The sequence below is a fragment of the Nerophis ophidion genome, linkage group LG10 (assembly GCF_033978795.1).
Source record: "Nerophis ophidion isolate RoL-2023_Sa linkage group LG10, RoL_Noph_v1.0, whole genome shotgun sequence".
Classification (NCBI taxonomy): domain Eukaryota; kingdom Metazoa; phylum Chordata; class Actinopteri; order Syngnathiformes; family Syngnathidae; genus Nerophis; species Nerophis ophidion.
In genome coordinates this window covers 64,810,988-64,837,785 of record NC_084620.1, presented here as the reverse complement: position 1 = coordinate 64,837,785, position 26,798 = coordinate 64,810,988, and the positions used below count along the sequence as shown (strand labels likewise).

The 26,798-nt window shown below is 38.0% G+C and overlaps 1 protein-coding gene and 1 long non-coding RNA gene across 5 annotated transcripts in view; both read right to left on the bottom strand.

Annotated features, from left to right (window-relative positions):
* The window catches only part of LOC133559936 (uncharacterized), a 309,719-nt gene extending 307,991 nt beyond the window's left edge, over positions 1-1,728 (bottom strand). For both annotated transcript variants that reach the window (XR_009808345.1, XR_009808344.1), the window contains exon 1: positions 1,499-1,728. This is a non-coding gene — a long non-coding RNA (uncharacterized LOC133559936). The remainder of the gene's footprint in view (positions 1-1,498) is intronic.
* A 3,598-nt stretch (positions 1,729-5,326) lies between these two features.
* tbc1d22a (TBC1 domain family, member 22a) overlaps positions 5,327-26,798 on the bottom strand; it is a 348,296-nt gene continuing 326,824 nt past the window's right edge. For all 3 annotated transcript variants that reach the window (XM_061914479.1, XM_061914478.1, XM_061914480.1), the window contains one exon: positions 5,327-9,328. In XM_061914479.1, coding sequence (XP_061770463.1) covers positions 9,200-9,328 — 129 coding nt within the window. In that variant the 3' untranslated portion in view covers positions 5,327-9,199. The remainder of the gene's footprint in view (positions 9,329-26,798) is intronic.

Below are 26,798 nucleotides of genomic sequence, written 5' to 3'. Positions count from 1 at the left end.
AAGGCTAGGATCCTTCAACATCTGTACAAAGATGTTGAAGATGTTCTACAAGTCCGTGGTGGCGGGCGCCTTTTTGTACGCCGTGGCAGTGGTCTGAGAGTGAGGGATGCTACCAGACTGGACAAGCTGGTAGAGAAGGCCAGTAACGTGGTGGGGGTGGAGCTGGACTCTCTGGCGGTGGTGTCAGAGGAGAAGTCTAGCAAAACTCCTAGCCATTATGGACAACACCTCCCACCCACTACACTCGGACCTTGCAGAGAGAATGAGCACGTTCAGTGGAAGGCTCAGACTCCCAAATAGCAACATGGAACGACACAGGCGGTCCTGCATACCGACAGCCATCAGACTGTATAATGCATATGTTCCTTGACTCCACTTAAATGTAGAATATAATGATATTATTCATATATTATACATATGTCATGTATTATTTATTATTATTATTATTATTATTATTATTGTGAGCAAACTGTGGTGCTGAATTTCCCCCAGGGATCAATAAAGTACTTTCTGTTCTATTCTAAGACACCTTTTTACCTGCATTTACCATGAATTGATTAACGTGGACCCCGACTTAAACAAGTTGAAAAACTTATTCGGGTGTTACCATTTAGTGGTCAATTGTACGGAATATGTACTGAACTGTGCAATCTACTAATAAAAGTATCAATCAATCAAAGCAATTAGCTACCGCCTGCCACCTACTCATATGGAAGAGAATTACACGGCTCTAGACAGCACAGACACTCAAAAACAACACATAATTTGGTGACTATAATTACTGGTTTTGATAAAATGTTTTTAACACAAATATGTGAAATTAGATCATCTCCCACGGCACAACAGAATGGATGTCACGGCACACTAGTGTGCCGCGGCACAGTGGTTGAAAAACACTGCCCTGGGGAGGGGGGGTTGCCCACATATGCGGTCCTCTCCAAGGTTTCTCAAAGTCATCATTGTCACTGACGTCCCACTGGGGTGAGTTTTTCCTTGCTAATGTGGGCTCTACCGAGGATGGTTGTGGTTTGTGCAGCCCTTTGAGACACTAGTGATTTAGGGCTATATAAATAAACATTGATTGATACTATAAAAACATGTTTTTTTGACAGAAAAGCCATAAAACTTTAAATTGATAGAGATTTACTGTAAGCATTAAATAAAATATAATGAAAAATTTACTTATTTTTAACATTTTAATAACTGGGACCCTTTAAAGTCCCCGGGACCCTTATAGATAAAATACATTTTAGAAATCCATATATTTTGTTAAGGTTTGAAAATGAAAAATATGAAAATTGCCCCCCCCCCCCTCCCCCCGCTTTAATTTTTCCATGTGTGGCCGTCAGTGGAAAAAGTTTGGGCACCCCCGTGCTAATGCTAAACTGCTACAAGCAACACAGAACACAAAAGTAGTGAAGCCAAGTTTTAAACATGTTAATACTAACAAAAACAATATATTTGGCAACACATTGTCATTTAAGACTAAAGGTCTTACCTTGTTTGCTGGCACTTTAAGACCACCAACCTAGACTTGTCATCGAGGACTTGGACAAACATTTGTGTCGCTTTTCCCTAAATATATCCAAATTGTCATCCGGGACTCAAGTAAAGGAGGAAAGAAATGTTATTTTACACTTTTGGGCTCGCGGGACAAGGTGACACAGGTTACTTTGTGACAGACTTTCGCCATTTTCCTCACTGGTTAGGACGCTCACATCCACACCTGGGTGCAATCAGCTAATGTGCTGTGACGTCATCAAACTTCCGGTTGTCAAAAAAAAGGCACATAAAAAGTAATTCACCTTCGTTTTAATACCTTTAAATATTGCAGTGAAAATGGATGGATGTCAAAAAATACACATAAAAATTTAGATAGCCTTTTTAATTGTTCTTGTACATCTACATTTGTATGTGTTTATAAAAACAATTAAAATGACCCACATTATGTATATTCTATTTAAAAAATGAATACAGGTTTAAATGTCTATATATTCTTCAATATTAAGACACTATATTTGATATGTACATTTGTGTATTAAAATAAAAAAATATATATATTATTAAATGTGATTCAAACTGATAAAATATTGTACTGAACAAATATTCAAAATGTTATCAGTATACATATATGTAATATATAGATATATATTAATTTGTACGTATATATACACAAACATATATATATATATCAATATACACATACATACATATATATACATATACAAGTATCCTATCTTGCCGATTGTATTGTACCATATGTCCCGGCAAGAAATCTGCGTTCAAAGGACTCCGGCTTGTTAAGTGATTCCCAAAGCCCCAAAAAAGTCTGCGGGCTATAGAGCGTTTTCCGTTTGGGCTCCAGTACTCTGGAATGCCCTCCCGGTAACAGTTCGAGATGCCACCTCAGTAGAAGCATTTAAGTCTCACCTTAAAACTCATTTGTATACTCCAGCCTTTAAATAGACTCCCTTTTTAGACCAGTTGATCTGCCGTTTATTTTCTTTTTCTTCTATGTCCCACTCTCCCTCGTGGAGGGGGTCCGGTCCGATCCGGTGGCCATGTAGTGCTTGCCTGTGTATCGGCTGGGGACATCTCTGCGATGCTGATCCGCCTCCGCTTGGGATGGTTTCCTGCTGGCTCCGCTGTGAACGGGACTCTCGCTGCTGTGTTGGATCCGCTTTGGACTGGACTCTCGCGACTGTGTTGGATCCATTGTGGATTGAACTTTCACAGTATCATGTTAGACCCGCTCGACATCCATTGCTTTCCTCCTCTCTAAGGTTCTCATAGTCATCATTGTCACCGACGTCCCACTGGGTCATTATTGTCACCGATGTCCCACTGGGTGTGAGTTTTCCTTGCCCTTATGTGGGCCTACCGAGGATGTCGTGGTGGTTTGTGCAGCCCTTTGAGACACTAGTGATTTAGGGCTATATAAGTAAACATGGATTGATATATGTATACATATATACATACACATAGGTACATATATTATTTCAATATGTATGTATATTTTATTACATATATACATGAATGTATACAAATATGTAAACATAAAAATGTATATACATAAATATATATTTATATATATTTGTTTTTATTTATATATATATATATATATATATATATGTGTATATAAATAAACATATACCTACATACATATATATACATACACATAAATGTATATATACACATATATATACACACACACACATATATAATATATATATATATATATATATATATATATTAAATGGGAATACAATGATTTGCAAATCCTTTTCAACTCATATTCAATTGAATGCACTACAAAGACAAGATATTTGATGTTCAAACACATAAAATGTATTTATTTTTTGCAAATAATAATTAACTTAAAATTTAATGGCTGCAAAAGGTGCCAAAGTAGTTGGTAAAAGGCATGTTCACCACTGTGTTACATCACCTTTTCTTTTAACAACACTCAATAAACGTTTGGGAACTGAGGAAACTAATTTTCGAAGCTTTGAAAGTGGAATTCTTTACCATTCTTGTTTTATGTAGAGCTTCAGTCGTTCAACAGTCTGGGGTCTCCGCTGTCGTATTTTACGCTCCATAATGCGGCACACATTTTCGATGGGAGACAGGTCTGGACTGCAGGCGGGCCAGGAAAGTACCCGCACTATTTTACTTCGAAGCCACGCTGTTGTAACTCGTGGCTTGGCATTGTCTTGCTGAAATAAGCAGGGGCGTCCATGATAACGTTGCTTGGATGACAACATATGTTGCTCCAAAACCTGTATGGACCTTTCAGCATTAATGGTGCCTTCACAGATGTGTAAGTTACCCATGTCTTGTGCACTAATACACCCCCATACCATCACAGATGCTGGCTTTTCAACTTTGCGCCTATAACAATCCGAATGGTTATTTTCCTCTTTGAAATGTGAACTCGTCAGACCACAGAACACTTTTCCACTTTGCATCAGTCCATCTTAGATGAGCTCGGGCCCAGAGAAGCTGGCGGCGTTTCAGGGTGTTGTTGATAAATGGCTTTCGCTTTGCATAGTAGAGTTTTAACTTGCACTTACAGATGTAGCGACCAACTGTAGTTACTGACAGTGGTTTTATGAAGTGTTCCTGAGCCCATGTGGTGATACCCTTTACACACTGATGTCAGTTTTTGATGCAGTACCGCCTGAGGGCTCAAAGGTCTGTAATATCATCGCTTACGTGCAGTGATTTATCCAGATTCTCTGAACCTTTTGATGATTTTACGGACCGTAGATGGTAAAATCCCTAAATTCCTTGCAATAGCTCGTTGAGAAATATTGTTCTAAAACTGTTCGACAATTTGCTTACAAATTGGTGTTCCTCGCCCCATCCTTGGCTGTGAATTGCTTAGAATTTCATGGAAGCTGCTTTTATAATCAATCATGGCACCCACTTGTTCCCAATTAGCCTGCACACCTGTGGAATGTTCGTAAAAACATGTTTGATAAGCATTCCTCAACTTAATCAGTATTTATTGCCACCTTTCCCAACTTCTTTGTCACGTGTTGCTGGCATCAAATTCCAAAGTTAATGATTATTTGCAAAAAAAAAAAAAAATTATCAGTTTGAACATCAAATATGTTGTCTTTGTAGCATATTCAACTGAATATGGGTTGAAAAGGATTTGCAAATCATTGTATTCCGTTTATATTTACATCTAACACAATTTCCCAACTCATATGGAAACGGGGTTTGTATATATTTATATACATGAACACCAAAAAATGATTGTACTAAGTGAGGATAGACATCTAATAATAATACCGAAAATAAAAGCCCCAAATTACCAGAGTACAAAAATAAAATGCAAGTAGTATGTACAAATAAAAACAAATATTTTTTCAGTTTTAACTCGTTTGCAATATTTGCTTAATAATTTATTCCACATATGAGTCTTTTGAGAAGCTTCCATATTTAGGATAAGAGCCACAGCTAATGCCTAAGCTCGGGCTTAAATGTGTAATGATGTAATGTCCCCCAAAGGTGACGCAAGACACACGGAACAGTCCCGGCGACCATTGTTGCTACTAATGTATTTTTAATTTCCCATGAAATGACGTGTAGTCCTGGGTGAGCAGTACTCCATAATTGGCTGCTTGTGTGAACATCACTCAGCCTAACGAGAGCCGGGGAGCTCCGTCGGTGGACACACATGCACATTGTGGCTTTCTGAAGGGGAACAAATCACAATACATTATGCCAATGTGCTGCATTTAAAAGAATAAACACACACAGACACACGATGACGTTCAAAACTGATGCATCAACACAAAACCAATGCAACACACTCTTGTTGTATATTGGATTTATTTACACTTTCTATATACATTTTGTTTTCCCCATTTCAAAATATTCTATACATTTTTTTTTTTTTTTTTAAGGAACAAGTACTGTTGGATTTAGGTCAGTACTCCAAAGCCAAGGGGGGTGTTTTTTCTTTTTTGTCTTTTTTCTGTTGGTTGTCACAAATAAATGTCCAGGTAAGGAGAGCAAAAACTACTGCTTGAAATTTTATTTAAGGGCACAGGAGATTCTTCAAAGATGATTTGAAGTTCATTGTGTGTGTGTGTGTGTGTTTGGGTGTGTGCAAAAAAGGGAAGGCTCCAGCCAGAAAGGACATGCACTTTCACCACCATGGGGATGCTTGTGTGTGCAGACTCACACTACATCATTTGTTCTATCTACTCATTTATTTGTAAAATAACATTTAAAAAGTAAAAAAAAAACTTTTTTTTGTTTTACACTTGCTCAATATGGAATTCGATTTTCTTATCCAAACGGGGAGATCAGGTCCATTCTATGTGTCATACTTGATCATTTCACGATATTGCCATATTTTGGCTGAAAGGATTTAGTAGAGAACATCCACGATAAAGTTTGCGACTTTTGGTCGCTAATAAAAAAGCCTTGCCTGTAACGGAAGTAGCAGACGATGTGCGCGTGACGTCACGGGTTGTAGAGCTCCTCACATCTGAACATTGTTTACAATAATGGCCACCAGCAGCGAGAGCGATTCGAACCGAGAAAGCGACGATTTCCCCATTAATTGGAGCGAGAATGAAAGATTTGTGGATGAGGAAAGTAAGAGTGAAGGACTAGAAAGAAAAAAAAACTAGACGGCAGAGCGATTCAGTGGTTATTAGACAATGTTACTAGGATAATTCTGGAAAATCCCTTATCTGCTTAATGTGTTACTAGTGTTTTAGTGAGATTATACGGTCGTACCTGTACAACCTGAAAGTCGGGAGGGGTGTGGTCACCGCCAGTGTCTCCGAGGGAAGCCACGTTTCTCGATGAGGCGAAGTCAGCAAGTGGGGCCTGGCGGAGATTTTTAATTTTTTTTCCTTCCTCCACGGTGGAAGCATCCGACGCTCGGGGGCGGCCGGTGGGAGGAGGCAAGAGAGTCCGCAGCTGCCTCTTTGACAGGGGCAGGAGGAACGACGCAAACTCTCCACTCATATCTAAGGTAAGAGCCGACTTATTACAACAATTTTCTCACCGAAACCTGCCGATTGACATGTGGTAGGGAACCATGTTTGCTTGACAGCTCTGTTCTATAGTAAAGCTTCACCGTCATCTTTCGGGAACAAGGAAACACCGGCTGTGTTTGTGTTGCTAAAGGCGGCCGCAATAGACCGCTTCCCACCTACGGCTTTCTTCTTTGACGTCTCCATTATTTATTGAACAAATTGCAAAAGATTCAGCAACACAGATGTGCATAAAACTGTGGGATTATGCGATGAAAAGAGACGACTTGTAGCTGTGAACGGTGCTGGAACAAAATGTGACGTCACGCACACCCGTCATCATACCGCGACGTTTTAGCATGGTACTTCCGCGGGAAATTTAAAATTGCAATTTAGTAAACTAAAAAGGCCGTATTGGCATGTGTTGCAATGTTAATATTTCATCATTGATATATAAACTATCAGACTGCGTGGTCGGTAGTAGTGGGTTTCAGTAGGCCTTTAATCTGTTGTCATTTGCGGAATTAGGCAATAAGAACAAAAGTGATGCTTCAAGAAGCCCTGCCCTTCCTTACATTGAAGATGCAGGATATTTATTATTTCTATTGATTCATTTGTAAGATAAAATTTCAAAAGTAAAAAAAAATATTAAAAAGTTGTCTGAAAGAGCAACTTTTTAAAAATATATTTTTTACACTTGTTATTTTTTCATCAAATGTCTTTTTGCGGATTAAAACAAGAACAAAAAGTGAGGCTTCAACAATCCCCGGCCTTCCTGAATATGGAGGAGCCGGACATTTATTCTGTTGATTCATTTGTAAAATATTGTTTTAACAGTTTAAAAAATATGTCTAAAAGTGCAACTTTTTTTTTTTAACTTGTTTAATCTCTTTTTTTAAATCAATTGTCATTTGTGGAATAAGGCAATAAGAACAAAAGTGATGCTACAGTGAGACCCGCCCTTCCTTAAATTGTGGATTCCAGATATCTATTCTATCTAGTGATTCATGTTTTAAAAACAATTTAAAAAATTACAAACAAAAGCTTTTGAATCAGTGTTTTTTTTTTTCTTTTAATCAATTGTCATTTGTGGAATAAGGGAATAGAACAAAAACGATGCTACAGTAAGATCTGATTCATTTGGTAAAATTAAATTTTAAAAAGTTAAAAAAAAGTAAAAATGTCAGAAAAATGTACTTTTTTAAATTGTTAAATCTGTATTTTTATTTAATTTTTTATCTTTTTTTTGCAGATTCAGTCCATAAAACAAATGTGATGCTTAACAAGCCCCCCACCTCATTAAACTGGAGATCTCAAATAGTGTCTTTATTGATTCCATTTTATATAAATATTTAAAAGTCTAAAAAAAAAATCCTCTTTTTTTTTTTTTTTTTACACTTGATAGGTATATGTATTATTTTTATATATTTTTTCCAATGTGATCAAGGCAATAGAATGATGCTTCAATAAGTCCCCTCACTTCCTTAAATGGGAAATGCCAGATATTAATTCTATCTACTTATTAAATTTAAAAAAAGTCTAAAAGATCAATATATTTTTTTTTACACTTGTTAAATCTGTATTTATTATTTTTTTTCTAGCGTAACAAGGCGATAATAACAAACATTATGCTTCAATAAATCCCCCACTTCCTTAAATGGGGGATGCCCATCTACTGATTAAATTTGAAAAAAAAAAGGGTAAAATATATTTTGTTTTTTTACACTTGGCAATAAAAAATAAAAATAAAAAAGTGATTCATCAGTAAGCCCCGCCCTTCTTTAAATTGTTGATAGGCTGGTCCTCCCCTTTGTAGGTGTGCCTAATATAATAATCAGGGACTTCCTAGAAGGGAGGGTGGGAGGGACATCGGAAGTGTTGCTGCCGTATGATTGGACAATCGCTATAATAGGGGCGGGGTTTGTAACTCACACAACAGCCAGAACATGAAAATAAAAACATGTAAAAATAAAATATATATATGTTTTTGTATATTTCTTGATGTCAGGCACGATTTAATGGGATAATGTAGACAAATCATAAAAAAATAAATAAAAATAAAAGGCTGATAATGTGAGCGGGGGAAGAAAAGTGGAAAGGCGTCCATCAATGTGGGCTCAGGTGGCAACAACAATCTTTTGCAAAGAAAAAATCTTTCCCAAGGTTAGTCCCTTGACCGATCCTCACGTGTTCTATTCAGACACTTTATGACTTCCCTGGAGCCAATAAATAAGATGTTGCAGGGAGATAAATTCTTACCCCCCGGGTGGCGCTTGATTCATGTGGATGCTGATGAAGCTCTCTGGACTCCAAGGAGGGGCAATCCTCATCGCTGGAGGGCAAGGCGAAGGCAACAAAAAAAAAAAAATGATGTTCCGTCAGGTTGAGCGGGAGAGAAGGTTCAGTTATGGACGCCACGGGCTCTGCCCTTTGCGCCGCCGTCCATTGACTGCACAAAACTGACAAAAAAAGGTCAAATCTCTGCAGAGAAAGAGCCAGAACACTCATTGGCCATCGCTAGCAATCGCTCGACGTTGCACCTGAGGTCGCCTTCCACGCATTTGGGGAAAAAAACCCCTCCAAAAAAAAACACAAAAAGTAAAAAAAAAAAAATGTTCAGTGCGTCGCCCTCTCAGTTACGTCAATCTCTCTTAGCTCAGGTGTGAAGACGAATCATCCGGGCAGGCGGAGCGCCATCATCTCTTGTAGTGGTTGGGGGCGTCGGCGAAGGCGAACTTCAACCTGTAGGCCTCGGCCAGGAGCACGCTGACCTCCTCGTTGCCCCAGTGCATTGTGGGAAGGTTCTGCAGCAGAATCATCAGGCCCTGTCGGAGGAGAGAAAACATTCCGTTTTGCATTGACGGGCCGCTGAGAGAAAGCGGGAGTTCAGAACATTCGGAGGGACACAACATAAACAAGGAATGATGACTTTTTTTTTTTTGTGAGGTTAACTTTAACGCCAAACGTATCATAAGTAGGGCTGGGCAACGATTAAAAAATGGAATCGAAGTTAATCGCACTATTTCTCCGATTAATCGCGATTAACTGCATTGTATACGCAAAGCCCAATGATGAATTCAAAAGTAGTGTGTAGTGCACCTTTATTGGAATATTCTCCCACATGAACAAAAGCGCCAAAACATTTGTTGTGCAAACACAATTTAAATCAGTCCTTGTTAAACCTGTAGCAGTTAAATAGCATATTTTATGAAAATCAACTCAAAAAATGTAAATACAAACATTTAAGCTTATTGCCACTGCCAGGGTATTTAAGTTATCCTGTTTGTTATGGAAAATATATATAATCTACATACAAATCTCTGAGCCACAATCATAACATCTGAACAGGCAATTTCTGAGGTAACAGCAGAAACATTTTTTTTATAAGGGTCTTATGTTTAAAAAACCTATATTATAAGTAGTGGGCTGTTTTAGGGAATTTTTGATCAAATTATCCGTAGTAGCAATATTAATAATGTTGTGTTTATTCTGCGTAGTGCACTTAAAATAATTATGACCATATCTAGGAATTGATATGATGGGAATTTTCCGATTGTTTGCTTGGTGCTTTGATAAACTGAAGGCATCATATACATGGTACTATATTGTGATGTTATGAGCCAGGGGAAAAAAAGAACTACCCTACCCAGCATGCAACAGGAGTGACGAGCATGCTAGGTTGTGTCGCCATGACGGCATCTTGTATGTTGTGATATGCACGCTCTGAAAGTAAACGTTAAGAACTCAGTCAACACTCCTGGTCTGCATTATTCATAAATAGACAGACAACACATATACTCCGCTGCTTCACAGGCCGCTGGATGTAGCCGGCAAAGTATTCCCATGCTAGCTAGCCGGTCTAGCAAGCACGCCTCATTCAGTCCAAAACGGCCCGATCTATCCACATTCAGAATTGTCTGGCGGTCGTAAGTGACCACGCTGAAATTTGCAGAATTGTCCGGTATTTTTGCCAAATGTTCCATCTTTACCAAGAGCCCCTCGACGCCGAAGTACATCCGGGAGATGCCATCTTGTTAAGAAAAGGCGTTAACAAAATAAAAGCATGTAAACAACATACGCAAATGTGCGATAAAATAATTGTCGGCGTCAATAGATTGATGAGTTAACGCGTAATTAACGCATTCATTTGCCCACCCCTAATCATAAGTGATACATATATTTACTTCCGTAAGAGCCTGACGTATCAGATTAGATACATGCATTAAACGTATCATCACAAGATTGCCACAAAGAAGAAATGGAAAGCATGATTTGGTCAAATTTGAAAGGGGAAAGGTAAGGAAAATCCATCCATCCATCCATGTTCTACCCCTTATTCCCTTTTGGGGTGGCGGGGGGCGCTGGCGCCTATCTCAGCTACAATCGGGCGGAAGGCGGGGTACACCCTGGACAAGTCGCCACCTCATCGCAGGGCCAACACAGATAGACAGACAACATTCACACACTAGGGCCAATTTAGTGTTGCCAATCAACCTATCCCCAGGTGCATGTCTTTGGAAGTGGGAGGAAGCCGGAGTACCCGGAGGGAACCCACGCATTCACGGGGAGAACATGCAAACTCCACACAGAAAGATCCCGAGCCTGGATTTGAACCCAGGACTGCAGGACCTTCGTATTGTGAGGCAGACGCACTAACCCCTCTCCCACCGTGAAGCCCGGTAAGGAAAATGTCTTTTTTTTTCTGACACATTAGTATGAACAGTTATTTACAATTATCCATCCATTTTTCTACCGCTTATTCCCTTTGGGGGCGCTGGTGCCTATCTCAGGTCCAATCAGGCGGAAGGCGGGGTACACCCTGGACAAGTCGCCACCTCATCACAGGGCCAACACAAACAACATTCACACACTAGGGCCAATTTAGTGTTGCCAATCAACCTATCCCCAGGTGCATGTCTTTGGAAGTGGGAGGAAGCCGGAGTACCCGGAGGGAACCCACGCATTCACGGGGAGAACATGCAAACTCCACACAGAAAGATCCCGAACCTGGATTTGAACCCAGGACTGCAGGACCTTCGTATTGTGAGGCAGACGCACTAACCCCTCTCCCACCGTGAAGCCCGGTAAGGAAAATGTCTTTTTTTTTCTGACACATTAGTATGAACAGTTATTTACAATTATCCATCCATTTTTCTACCGCTTATTCCCTTTGGGGGCGCTGGTGCCTATCTCAGCTCCAATCAGGCGGAAGGCGGCGTACACCCTGGACAAGTCGCCACCTCATCGCAGGGCCAACACAGATAGACAGACAACACTCACATTCACACACTAGGGCCCATTTTTTTTTTAGTTTTGCCAATCAACCTATCACTTAATTTAAAAATATATATATATTTTATAGTAAAACTGTTGAAAATGTGTGTATCAAATTTGAAACAGCAGTTTAAAAAGTAATGTAACTGTAAATTAGTCGATTGGCTTTTTCTTTTTTTGGTTGGTAGAGTGTCCGTGCCAGCAACTTGAAAGTTGCAGGTTCGATTCCCGCTTGTGCCATCCTAGTTACTGCCATTGTGTCCTTGGGCAAGACACTTTACCCACTTGCCCCTAGTGCCACCCACACTGGTTTAAATGTAACTTAGATATTGGGTTTCACTATGTAAAGCGCTTTGAGTCACTTGAGAAAAGCGCTATATAAATATAATTCACTTCACTTCACTTTTGCAATTCAAGTATTATAAATACCATGGAGCAACAAGCAGCCTTTAGATCAGGGGTCACCAACACGGTGCCCGTAAGGACCAGATGAGTCGCCCGCTGGCCTGTTCTAAAAATAGCTCAAATAGCAGCACTTACCAGTGAGCTGCCTCTATTTTTTTTTTACATTTTATTTATTTACTAGCAAGCTGGTCTCGCTTTGCTCGACATTTTTGATTATAAGAGAGACAAAACTCAAATAGAATTTGAAAATCCAAGAAAATATTTTAAAGACTTAATCTTCACTTGTTTAAATAAATTCAGTCATTTTTTTTACTTTGCTTCTTATAACTTTCTGAAAGACAATTTTAGAGAAAAAAAATACAACCTTAAAAATGATTTTAGGATATTTAAACACATACAGTGGGGCAAAAAAGTATTTAGTCAGCCACCGATTGTGCAAGTTCTCCCACTTAAAATGATGACACACTTCAACTGTGAGAGACAGAATGTGAAAAAAATTGTAGGAATTTTAAAGAATGTATTTGTAAATTATGGTGGAAAATAAGTATTTGGTCAACCATTCAAAGCTCTCACTGATGGAAGGAGGTTTTGGCTCAAAATCTCACGATACATGGCCCCATTCATTCTTTCCTTAACACGGATCAATCGTCCTGTCCCCTTAGCAGAAAAACAGCCCCAAAGCATGATGTTTCCACCCCCATGCTTTACAGTAGGTCTGGTGTTCTTGGGATGCAAATCAGTATTTTTCGACCTCTGTCTTCATTCTAAGTGGGAGAACTTGCACAATCGGTGGCTGACTAAATACTTTTTTTTTAACTTCTTCTTTCAAAAATAAGGGTTTGATGTGCATGAGAAAGTGGACCCGCAAACTAAACTGTCTTTAGGCCTTTAAAGCCTGAACCAATAAATAATTGACAACAAATTCAAATTTTTGGAAACTGGAGTTTTGATTTATCCTGCTCAAAAAGTTTTGTTGTGTCTTCTTATTCATATACTTTTCATATTTGCCCGTAGTCAGGCTTTTTTTTTTTTACCCGAAATGTTTCGACCGATGAAAATTCCCTCGAATATACCAAAAGTATTGTCTCACTTTAAAAAAATCCGAAAAGTTTAATTCGAACAATTAGTTTCTATATATGATTTTCATTTTGTAATATTTTTTGGACACAGCTGGTCCCAAAACACTATTTTGATGTTGTTTTCATAACAGAACAAGTATTTTGCAATACCCAGAAATATTCATCATGTTATTTCCAAACATAAAAAAGAACATTTGTCATCGTCGTCTCTCTCCAGCTGCTCCAGATTACTTGAACTCACTTTTTAAAAAATCATTTTCAAAGTTTGTAAGTACTTTATTTGTCAACTAAAAACAAATACAATATAATGATTGATTGATTGGCATATTTTTATTTAAAATATGCAAAAAAAAACTAGTGTTAGCCTGATCCAATACAGCCAGTATTAACAAATTGGAGAATAAAAATTGAAAACAAAAGAGCATAAAAACCGAAACTGGACTTTTTTTTTTTTTTTTTTTTTTTTTTACATATTTGAAAAGGAGTGATAAAAAGTTAACACTAATTTAATCCCACCCCTTTTCTTTAAATCATAAATTACCCTGAGCTAGAACTACCTGTTCACTCTATGTGCAAACTTAATGAAGTGAAGTGAATTATATTTATATAGCACTTTTCTCTAGTGACTCAAAGCGCTTTTACATAGTGAAACCCAATATCTAAGTTAGATTTAAAGCAGTGTGGGTGGCACTGGGAGCAGGTGGGTAAAGTGTCTTGCCCAAGGACATAACGGCAGTGACTAGGTTGGCAGAAGCGGGGATCGAACCTGAAACCCTCAAGTTGCTGGGACGGCCACTCTAGCAACCGAGCTATACATCAATTCTAAATATATACATACATATGCACACTACACACATACATATTATACGTAATATTCAATATCAAGAAGATATTGAATGGTATGTATTTTTGTTATGTGATTTTTTTTTTTTTCACTCATAAGTCACAAAGCTATAATTTATTATCACAACAAACACTGAGTGATCACCACAACATAATAAAGCATATTGGTTTTGTATATTTAAGCTCCTAATTAACTATATTGTGTAATGCTAACATCTAAAGCAGGGGTCACCAACCTTCCGTAGAGACACTAGTGATTTAGGGCTATATAAATAAAAATTGATTGATTGATTCTTGGGTACTGATTAATGCGAAGGGCTACCAGTTTGATACACACTTCAATAAATTGCCAGAAATAGCCAATTTGCTCAATTTACCTTTAACTCTATGTTATTGTTAATAATTAATGAGATTTATGTTTTGTGGAAACACTGATCATCTTAATGATTTCTCACAATAAATATATATTTTTGATGACATGTTTTAAATAGGTTAAAATCCAATCTGCACTCTGTTAGAATATATAACAAATTGGACCAAGCTATATTTCTAACAAAGACAAATCTTTATTTCTTCTAGATTTACCAGAACAATTTTAAAAGAAATTCAAAAGACTTTGAAATAAGGTTTAAAATTCACTCTACAGATTTTCCAGATTTTCCAGAATATTTTTTTTTAATTTTAATCATAGTAAGTTTGAAAAAATATTTCACAAATATTCTTCGTCAAAAAAACAGAAGCTAAAATGAAGAATTTAATTAAATTATATTTATTATTCTTTACAATAAAAAAAAAAGATTTTACTTGAACATTGATTTTAAATTGTCAGGAAAGAAGAGGAAGGAATTTAAGAGGTAAAAAGGTATACAGTGGGGCAAAAAAGTATTTAGTCAGCCACCGATTGTGCAAGTTCTCCCACTTAAAATGAAGACAGAGGTCGAAAAATACTGATTTGCATCCCAAGAACACCAGACCTACTGTAAAGCATGGGGGTGGAAACATCATGCTTTGGGGCTGTTTTTCTGCTAAGGGGACAGGACGATTGATCCGTGTTAAGGAAAGAATGAATGGGGCCATGTATCGTGAGATTTTGAGCCAAAACCTCCTTCCATCAGTGAGAGCTTTGAATGGTTGACCAAATACTTATTTTCCACCATAATTTACAAATAAATTCTTTAAAATTCCTACAATGTGAATCCCTGGATTTTTTTTTCACATTCTGTCTCTCACAGTTGAAGTGTACCTATGATGAAAATTACAGACCTCTGTCATCATTTTAAGTGGGAGAACTTGCACAATCGGTGGCTAACTAAATACTTTTTTGCCCCACTGTATATACACAACTGTGCCTCGTTTATCGTGGTTAATTGGTTCCGCAACGTGAGCGTGATAATAACAACTTCAGTAAAGTAGAGAATGGAATATTTTCATAGCTAGTGTCACGTCGGTGTTTGTGATCCCAAAATGCGGAGGCAAACCTTTCAGTAGGCAAAAATACGTCATTAGCAAAAAAAAATAAAAAGTATAATTGTGCCGCTGGGATGTGCACGTGAAGCCTGAGGCAGGATCACAAATTACTGGCATGGCGTGAGGAAAAAAAATCATGAGAAGAAAAACAGTAGCGTAAAGCTAACGACAATCCTGCGAGGAACGCTGGAAGATGAAGATGCTAGAGAGGGACTGGCAGCGAGTGTGTGCTAATTACCACACAAAAACAGGTGTGCACAATCAGCACCCCTAGCAATGAGGGGTAACTAAAGAAAGAAGCGTTGAAAACAAAAGTAGACATCAAACACAGGAAAATAACCCAAACAAGGCGCGATACATATACATATATACACACATATGCACGCTTGTATACATATATACACACATATGCACACTTGTATACATATACACACACATATAAACACTTGTATACATATATACACACATATGCACGCTTGTATACATATATACACACATATACACACTTGTATACATATATACACACATATACACACTTGTATACATATATACACACATATGCACGCTTGTATACATATATACACACATATGCACACTTGTATACATATACACACACATATAAACACTTGTATACATATATACACACATATGCACGCTTGTATACATATATACACACATATGCACACTTGTATACATATACACACACATATAAACACTTGTATACATATATACACACATATGCACGCTTGTATACATATATACACACATATACACACTTGTATACATATATACACACATATACACACTTGTATACATATATACACACATATGCACGCTTGTATACATATATACACACATATATACACACTTGTATACATATATACACACATATACACACTTGTATACATATATACACACATATACACACTTGTATACATGTATACACACATATACACACTTGTATACATATATACACACATATAAACACTTGTATACATATATACACACATATGCACACTTGTATACATATACACACACATATAAACACTTGTATACATATATACACACTTGTATACATATATATACACACATATACACACTTGTATACATATATACACACTTGTATACATATATATATACACACATATACACTCTTGTATACATATATACACACATATACACACCTGTATACATATATACACACATATACAAACTTGTATACATATATACACACATATACACACTTGTATACATATATACACACTTGTATACATATATACACACTTGTATACATATATATACACACATATACACACTTGTATACATATATACACACATATACACACTTGTATACATTTATACACACATATACACACTTTTATACATATATACACACATATAAACACTTGTATACATATATACACACATATGCACACTTGTATGCATATACACACACATATAAACACTTGTATACATATATACACACTTGTATACATATATATACACACATATACACACTTGTATACATATATACACACATATAAACACTTGTATACATATATACACACTTGTATACATATATATACACACATATACACACTTGTATACATATATACACACTTGTATACATATATATATACACACATATACACACTTGTATACATATATACACACATATACACACCTGTATACATATATACACACATATACAAACTTGTATACATATATAAACACATATACACACTTGTATACATATATACACACTTGTATACATATATATACACTTGTATACATATATATACACACATATACACACTTGTATACATATATACACACATATACACACCTGTATACATATATATACACACATATACAAACTTGTATACATATATACACACATATACACACTTGTATACATATATACACACTTGTATACATATATATACACACATATACACACTTGTATACAAATATACACACATATACACACCTGTATACATATATACACACATATACACACTTGTATACATATATACACACATATACACACTTGTATACATATATACACACTTGTATACATATATATATACACACATATACACACTTGTATACATATATACACACATATACACACCTGTATACATATATACACACATATACACACGTGTATACATATATTCACACATTATTTTGTTTCATTATACATAACATGGACAAAGATAAGACCTTCTAGATCAAGGGTCGGCTACTTGCCGACTCCCTCCCATTTTTCCGGGAGGTTTTCCGGATTTCAGTGCCTCTCCCAGAAATCTCCCCAGGATAACATTCTCATATTTTAACCCAGGACAACGATATTGAGGGCGTGCCGTGATGGGAATACCTTAAACGTCCCATCGATCATGTCGTCGCGTCCGCTTTTAATACCATGCTATCTGAGTGCTGGCCGGGGCCACATCTAGTGTGCGGCTGCTGACTCAACCCGCAAGCGACTGCAAGGCATAGTTGTTCAACAGCCATACAGGTCACACTGAGGGTTGTGATATAAACAACTTTAACACTATCACTAATATGCGCCACACTGTGAACCCACACCAAACAAGAACGACAAACACATTCGGGAGAACATCCGCACTGTAACACAACATAAATACAACAGAACAAATACCCAGAATGCCATGCATCCTTAACTCTTCCGGGCTAAATTATACACCCCCACTACCACCAAACCCCCCCTTCTGTGCGTCGGTTGAGGTGGGCGGGGTAGTACATGTATATATACGTATATACACATGTATATATACATACACACACACAAATATATATATATATATATGTATATATATATATATATATATATATATATATATATATATATATATATATATGTATGTATGTGTGGGAGAAGTCACAAGACTACTTAATCATCAGGAGATTTTTATTTTTTTAATCTCCTGATGATTGAGGGAACCCCTCATGAAACAGTTCTGTAGAGATGAAGTAGTCTTGTGACTTTTCCCACACCTACATATTGCGCTCTACCACGGTATTGAGCACTATTCTCTGGATAATCTAATCAAGATATATATACATATATATTTTATTATTTGTATTATACACTTTTTTTTATTCAGTTCAAATTCAAATAAGGCCACAATGAGGCAAAATTAAGCGGCAAAGACCACCACATTGATAAAGAAGGTGAGAAATACTACTGAATTTCAGAAAGGGAAGTACAAAGATAGCATTTATGTGGCTCTGCCCTCTTCCATGAAGTATTAAATCAATATAAAAAGGATGTTAAATGTACATTTAGCCATTTTTATTGTCATTTATATGCATTTGGCTTTTTTTTTTGACATGTAAACGTAATTTTTATCTGTAAAATGTGTTATTTTGTGTAAAGGACAAGAACAAAGAGAGCCCTATTCACATAGTTGCCAACCTTGAGACCTCCGATTTTGGGAGGTGGGGGGTGGGAGCGTGGTTGCGGGTGTGATTAAGAGGGGTAGAGTATATAGCTAGTATTCACCAAGTCAAATATTTCATATATATACGTATACATAAGAAATAATTGACTTTCAGTGAATTATTTGAATTGAAGGGGACGGCGTGGCGAAGTTGGTAGAGTGGCTGTGCCAGCAATCTGAGGGTTACTGGTTCAATCCCCACCTTCTACCATCATAGTCAAGTCCGTTGTGTCTTTGGGCATCACCCTTGCTCCTGATGGGTCCTGGTGAGCACCTTGCATGGCAGCTCCCACCATTAGTGTGTGAATGTGTGTGAATGGGCGAATGTGGAAATACTGTCAAAGCGCTTTGGGCTCCTTAAAAAGGGGCAGAAAAGCGCTATAGAAGTAAATATATACTGTATATACATATATATATATATATATATATATATATATATGAGAAATACTTGAATTCCAGTGTTCATTTATTTACACATATTCACACACATATAACACTCATTTACTCATTGTTGAGCTAAGGGTTGAATAGTTCATCCTTGTTCTATTCTCTGTCACTATTTTTCTAACAATGCTGAACACCCTGACCCTCTCTGATGATGCATTGCTGTGTGAAACGCACAAAAAGGCTTTCATCAAATGCACTAGAGTCTGGAATCTCCCACCTCTCCCTAGCATTTGCCCAAAACCGATCAATCTTTGCTTCCTGAGGAAGATCTTCACTGCCAAGCAATTGTTCGTCCACTACTTCTTCCCGGAGGCTATGCAGGTCCAATCGCAGCTGCGGCTTAGAACCAACAAGCGTATTTCTTCATCTTACTCATCGTCGGCTTTGCCATAACTGCATCTTCCTGGTTCTTCTGCACTCTCTAAAAGCCGTAGATGTTATTGTCACATATGCATGTAGAGTAGATGACAGTATTGTCCTGTTTAAGAATGTCACACCATTGCTGTTTACGGCAGACAAACTGCTTTTGGGGAGACGAAAAAGTGACTGCTGTTGTTGTGTGTTGTTATTGTGCTGGGAGGACGTTAATGAAACTGCCTAAAAATAAACCCACATTAGAAACCAAGAACTCGCCCTCGATCATTCTACAGTTATAACGTCATTGGGCAGGCTTGCTGTTTATATTGTGGGAAAGCGGACGTGAAAACAGGCTGTCGACACGTCACTCTGGTCCGCACGGTGCTGGAGGGGGCGTGGCCTCCAGCTCCGCCTCAATTTCGGGAGAAAGGTTTTCGGGACAGGCGCTGAAATTCGGGAGTCTCCCGGAAAATCCATAAGGGTTGGCTAGTATGTCTTTTCAATATTTTTTAATGTGCAATAAAGAAAACATTCACACACATTAGGAAACAAAGGGGGTAATTATGTGTTCCCTAATTTGAATAGGACCACGCTAAGAAAATGTTATATTTAACGACGGTGAAAACATTATCTCCCAAGAGGCGGTAATTAAGTCGTTTTTCATGCAAAGACACAAAAAAAACTGAAAATGACCCATTATGTTTAATTCGTCTCCTTTCTGCAAATGTAGTTACTACTCCTTTTTTTTTTGAGTATATTTTGCTTACTTGGCCACTTTACGACTTGCTTACAGGTACACAATCAATGGTAAATTAGCATGGCAAATACTGTATACACACCCTGCACATGACACCTCAGTCACTAACAATGCACACAGAACAGCTGGGGAGCAACACAAACACAGTGATAAAAAGACTAAATACAATCAATTAATCAAACAGGAATAGGTGAAATAGGCTTTTGGGGAGAAATAAACTCACTAATGAAACCACTACGCTGCTTACTTATCACTCAAGCCCAATGACATCATCTCTATCTGGCACGTGCACACATAGGGCCCTATGGGTGCTTGAGCCCCTGCCCTTTTTTGCCTCGTCTTAAAAAGTGCCCTCTGCCTGTGTGTGGTTTTTTTTCTTTAAACATTAATAAATTCCTTTTAGGGATGTAAAAAAACATCCCTATAAAAACTTCACGTTTTCTTGTAATACCAGGTTGTTTGAGGAGACGAGACAGTGGAGCAGCTTGAACCTGTGAGTTGTGGTCTAGTCGCTGTCCACTTATTCAGCATCTAATATGGGTAATATTTCTGAAAAACGCTGTATTATTCTATTATTCAATGTGTTAGCTTCTAGTTTTGCCGGACGTCGGAGCACAGCGCATCAATTGAGCACGGCACATCAATTCCGCACAGAGCAGGGCGGATCGTGCGGGACAGGAAGTAGTGTACAAAATAAAACATCGGGTTAATTTTCAAAATAAAATGCTCTGTGTTTCTCCCACAGTAGAGGTTTAGATATAAAGTTGTATTGCGTTTCAGTTGTTTAGTCTGAGCATTAAGTGAGAAAGACCATAAGTTACAACTTGATGGTGTTTTTATCAAGTTAAGGGAAGAAAGACAGATTTTCACATTGAAGTTTTTTCCATTAGGGTATTTTCTTTTTTTCGAAGTTCATGTTGCACTGTTCAATGTTCAATATTAAAGTGCTTATCTTGAACAATAAATAGCCTAATAATAAGCCAGTGTTTTGTTGCTTTTCATGTCTTCCAAGCCTATGATAATGTGAATTAACTCATTATGACAATAATTTGTTGACACAAAAGAAATGGCAATCACTTTTACCTACAAAGGAAACAAAGCTAAGTAGTTAGCTTCCTTTTAACAAATTAAATTTTACATTAATTTCCATATTGTTTAAAGGACCAAAAAAAAAATGCCCTGCACTTTTCTGACTTTGAGCCCCTGGCCCTCTATAATCTTGTGCACGTCCCTGATCTCTATTGTTGATGACAATCACGGCATTGTACATTCCTCCACTCTCTTAAGCATTTCATGATTTTAATTTGACGCACTCCCATCAGAAGAATTTGCCTCAGCTCGGGAGAAGTGAAAAAAAGTTCACTATAAACAACAAAAGTAACATTCTTCCTTAATGTAGCGTCAGGTCACCGGCTCAAGCACTTTCCAAAAGCCAATCTGCATTGGATTTTCCATATAAATGCTAATAATTAGCATTAGTGATTTTACGTGGCGATTCCAAAAAACTCCAATTCAGAACTGGTGTAGCAAATACAATACTTACAGTACAAACGCTTTGTAGGGCTCAACAAGACTAGAATAGGACATTCAACTCAATCGCATACTTGCAACTTAGACTCAAAAGTGCAAGAGAACAAGAAATTACAACTACATAGATAGATAGATAGATAGATAGATAAATAGTACTTTATTGAGTCCTTCAGGAGAGTTCCCTCAGGAAAATTTAAAAAAAAGATGGCACTGTTATAGTTTTAAGCTCAATTTGTTTTTTGTTTTTTTAGATACATTTTTTACACAAATTAACTTTTATTACCACACAAAAACACTGTGTGAAAAGTACTCATCCCTACTCAAAACAGCAAAACCTTATGTAACAAAATGTCGTCACAAAGAACGGTGTTACACATAAGGTTTTAACATGGAACACCCTAACATGGAACCACATAACAGAACGTTCTAACGCGGATTGTCACAAGACAGAATGTCGTAACACAGAATGTTATAACACGAAATGTCCGAAAACAGACCGTCAGAACATTTTAACCTGGAACGTTGTGACTTGGAATGTTTTTTTAGACTTTTTTTTAGACGTTTTAAGACCCCGCAGATACCCTGGTTATAATCCTGAACGTCGTACACAGAATATCATAAAACAAAACGTCGTAACTAGAGATAAAGGCTTTTTTGCCGTTATCCGATATTCCACGATATTGGGCGGGTAGGAAGCGGAGTAAAAGTAGCATTTATTCTCTATAGATATACTCAAGTAAAAGTAAAAGTACGTTGCATAAAAACTACTCTTAGAAGAACAATTTATCCCAAAAGTTACTCAAGTAGATGTAGCGGAGTAAATGTAGCGCGTTACTACCCACCTCTGGTTGCAATATTAATATTTCATCATTGATATATAAACTATCAGACTGCGTGGTCGGTAGTAGTGGGCTTCAGTGGACTTTGAACGTAGTATTCTGGAATTTTGTAACACGAAACGTCGTAATGCAAAACGTCGTAACACCGATTATCATTACACGGAATGCCATAACAGGAAACATCGTAAAGCGGAATTTCTCAACCCGAGACGTAACATGGAACGTCATACAGTAACAAAACTAGGGATGTCCCGATCCGATATTGATATCGGAAATCGGTCCGATATTAGCCAAAAAAGTGAATATCGGATTTTATCGGACTGAATCTAAAAACTCCGATATAAGCGCTCCAATATAAGCTGTCCTTTTGCCGCTGCAGCACTTCTATAATAGGTGACTGGTTTGATCACACTCCAACACAGTAGGTGGCGGCAATGCCCCTTAATTAACGTTGGTGGCGGCCGCGGAAGAAGAGCGTCTCTGATCCAGCATGCACAGGCCACGTGATCACAACATCGACAAAGCGTGTGCTCAGCAAAGTGTCTGGAAGTATTTTAACTCACAGCATGCCGAAATGCTTATCTTCTTAAAAAAAAAATCTCCACATTATGCTCGGACTGCAGAAAGTGGAGAAGGAGGAGGAGGAGTAGTAAGGGTAGTCAGCACTGACTGATTATTATTTGTTTTATGCTCTTGTTATTAGAGTGATATGTTTATTGTGTTTACACTATTCTTCAGTGAAGACTAAGAGTAATTACTACATTGTTTTGGGCATAGTCAGTCAGTGAAACCGGCGCTGTGAACTCTTAATTTAGAGCAGTTGGACAGTGGACAATATTGTGTTGTTTTTGTGGTTTTTGTCCCAGCCCACAGTTGTTTCCAACATATGCTGACAGTAAAAAAATAACTGAAGTGAACTTGAATTGTTTGCACTTTAAAACGTTTTTTGTTTTTTTTTATTGGATTTATTTAGGTTATTTTTCAGGGTCTTCTAATTCATTTTTAATTTATTCTTTTCAATTGTATAATTATGTTGGTATCAGTGGTTATTTTGCACTTTAAATACAACATTTTGTTTTTATTGGATTTGTTGAGGTAATACTCTTATGTTGAAGGTTAAAATGTATGTAACCAATTGGTTAATAATAAATGGGTCAGTTTTTCCTACACCTACTCTTGCTGACTATTGTTTTCTGTTTTAACACTACAACATCAGTAACAGTAACATCACTTTATCAAGCCTTTTCTAACATTCTACAAAACAAAATAAGGAATAAATATATGTATGATTCATGCCTATATCGTATCGTATTGATATCGGTATCGGCAAATACTCAAGGCTACAATATCGGTATCGTATCGGAAGTGAAAAAGTTGTATCGGGACATCCCTACTGTAACGTATTATTTTCGGGTCTCCCCATGTCTAGCATTAAAAGATTACAGTTGGTACAAAATGCGGCTGCTAGACTTTTGACAAGAACAAGAAAGTTTGATCACATTACGCCTGTACTGGCTCACCTGCACTGGCTTCCTGTGCACTTAAGATGTGACTTTAAGGTTTTACTACTTACGTATAAAATACTACACGGTCTAGCTCCATCCTATCTTGCCGATTGTATTGTACCATATGTCCCGGCAAGAAATCTGCGTTCAAAGGACTCCGGCTTATTAGTGATTCCCAAAGCCCAAAAAAAGTCTGCGGGCTATAGAGCTTTTTCATTTCGGGCTCCAGTACTCTGGAATGCCCTCCCGGTAACAGTTCGAGATGCCACCTCAGTAGAAGCATTTAAGTCTCACCTTAAAACTCATTTGTATACTCTAGCCTTTAAATAGACACCCTTTTTAGACCAGTTGATCTGCCGTTTCTTTTCTTTTTCTTCTATGTCCCACTCTCCTTTGTGGAGGGGGTCCGGTCCGATCCGGTGGCCATGTACTGCTTGCCTGTGTATCGGCTGGGGACATCTCTGCGCTGCTGATCCGCCTCCGCTTGCGATGGTTTCCTGCTGGCTCCGCTGTGAACGGGACTCTCGCTGCTGTGTTGGAACCGCTTTGGACTGGACTCTCGCGACTGTGTTGGATCCATTATGGATTGAACTTTCACAGTATCATGTTAGACCCGCTCGACATCCATTGCTTTCCTCCTCTCCAAGGTTCTCATAGTCCTCATTGTCACCGACGTCCTACTGGGTGTGAGTTTTCCTTGCCCTTATGTGGGCCTACCGAGGATGTCGTAGTGGTTTGTGCAGCCCTTTGAGACACTAGTGATTTAGGGCTATATAAGTAAACATTGATTGATTGATTGATCCCTAAACAAAACGTCCGAACCCGGAAGTTCTTTACCCCAAAATGTCGTCAAACCTTCTGTATTCATTGGACTCAAGCGCACAGTGACGCAGATGTTACGTAACTCCGCCGACATGCTTTAATGCGCGCGGCGGGACAGAAGGAAGACACAAGATGAAGATCTGGAAGGGGAGGGTAGGACGAAAAAAAAAAAAAAGGAATAGTGTCAAGTACAATTTGGTTGATCTCACAACTCTCCTCCCACAAAAAGTGGACATTTGTGTGTAAGTAAGGACACACAACACAAACACACACATTCCATCTCCGAGACTAATGCCTCCCTCTCCTCTGGGAATGAGACTGGTTAGTGAAACAGACTGTGTGTGTGTGTGTCTACGCACAATGGATCAGTACCCCGGGTTTTCATTACCAAGCCCCAAACCATCGCCATGACAACAGCTTCTATGACCAATCCCGGCACTAATAATCATCGGAGAGGACAAATGATGCTGTCGTCATCCGCCTCATGAAAAGGATGCCACTATATAACCACAATAACAACGACAATTATTTTCTACCCCACCTTATTGCGCCGACTTTTCCACACACAGTCAACCTGCGAAACACTTTGCACGATAGTCATGTCCCACATATTAAAATGAAGGTGTTCTCTTATTATTGTCCCTTCCTCGCTTGTTTTTAATGAGCCGCCGAGACAACCCTAATGACTTTCCAGCTAAAACCATTTGTATTCTGAGTGACGTTGTTCACACACACACACACGCACACACACACACACACAAAAAAACAAGTTTTCTTCCACTAATTAAGTTGCCATTCAGTTTTTTACCCATCAGGCACTTGCTGTGCTTCACCTTTAGCATCTTGAACAACTTTAAAAAGGTGAACATGGCTGAAAAAAAGTTATCGAACAACACGCGTCAGGAGATAATTAAGTAAACGTTCATGCGGAATTACGGGCTTTTAAAAGTGAATGTCTGTCTTTTCAACGCGCTGCTTTTGTCTCGTCATTAAAAATGACTAACTCATTACACGGAGTGAACCTTTATCAACAAAAGACTGGCGGCTGGGCTTGTTCTGTGTGTTGTTGACATAACACCAATTATGTCTGGATGCTGTGATGGGAGTAAATGTTTATTTAAGGATATATATATATATTTTTTTTTTTATCAGACTCGTACTGGACAGATAGCAACCGCTTTTAAGACAGTGCATCTTCTCAAAGGACAATACTATTCAGAGTAGTCACTGTACAGCACTGTGGATTTACTATCCACTCAGGCATACTTGCCAACCCTCCCGGATTATCCGGGAGACTCCCGATATTCAGCGCCTCTCCCGAAAATCTCCCGAAATTCATGCGGACCTGAGCGACGTGTCGACAGCCTGTTTTCACGTCCGCTTTCCCACAATATAAACAGCGTGCCTGCCCAATGACGTTATAACTGTAGAATGATCGATGGCGAGTTCTTGGTTTCTTATGTAGATTTATTGTTAGGCAGTTTCACTAACGTCCTTCCAGCG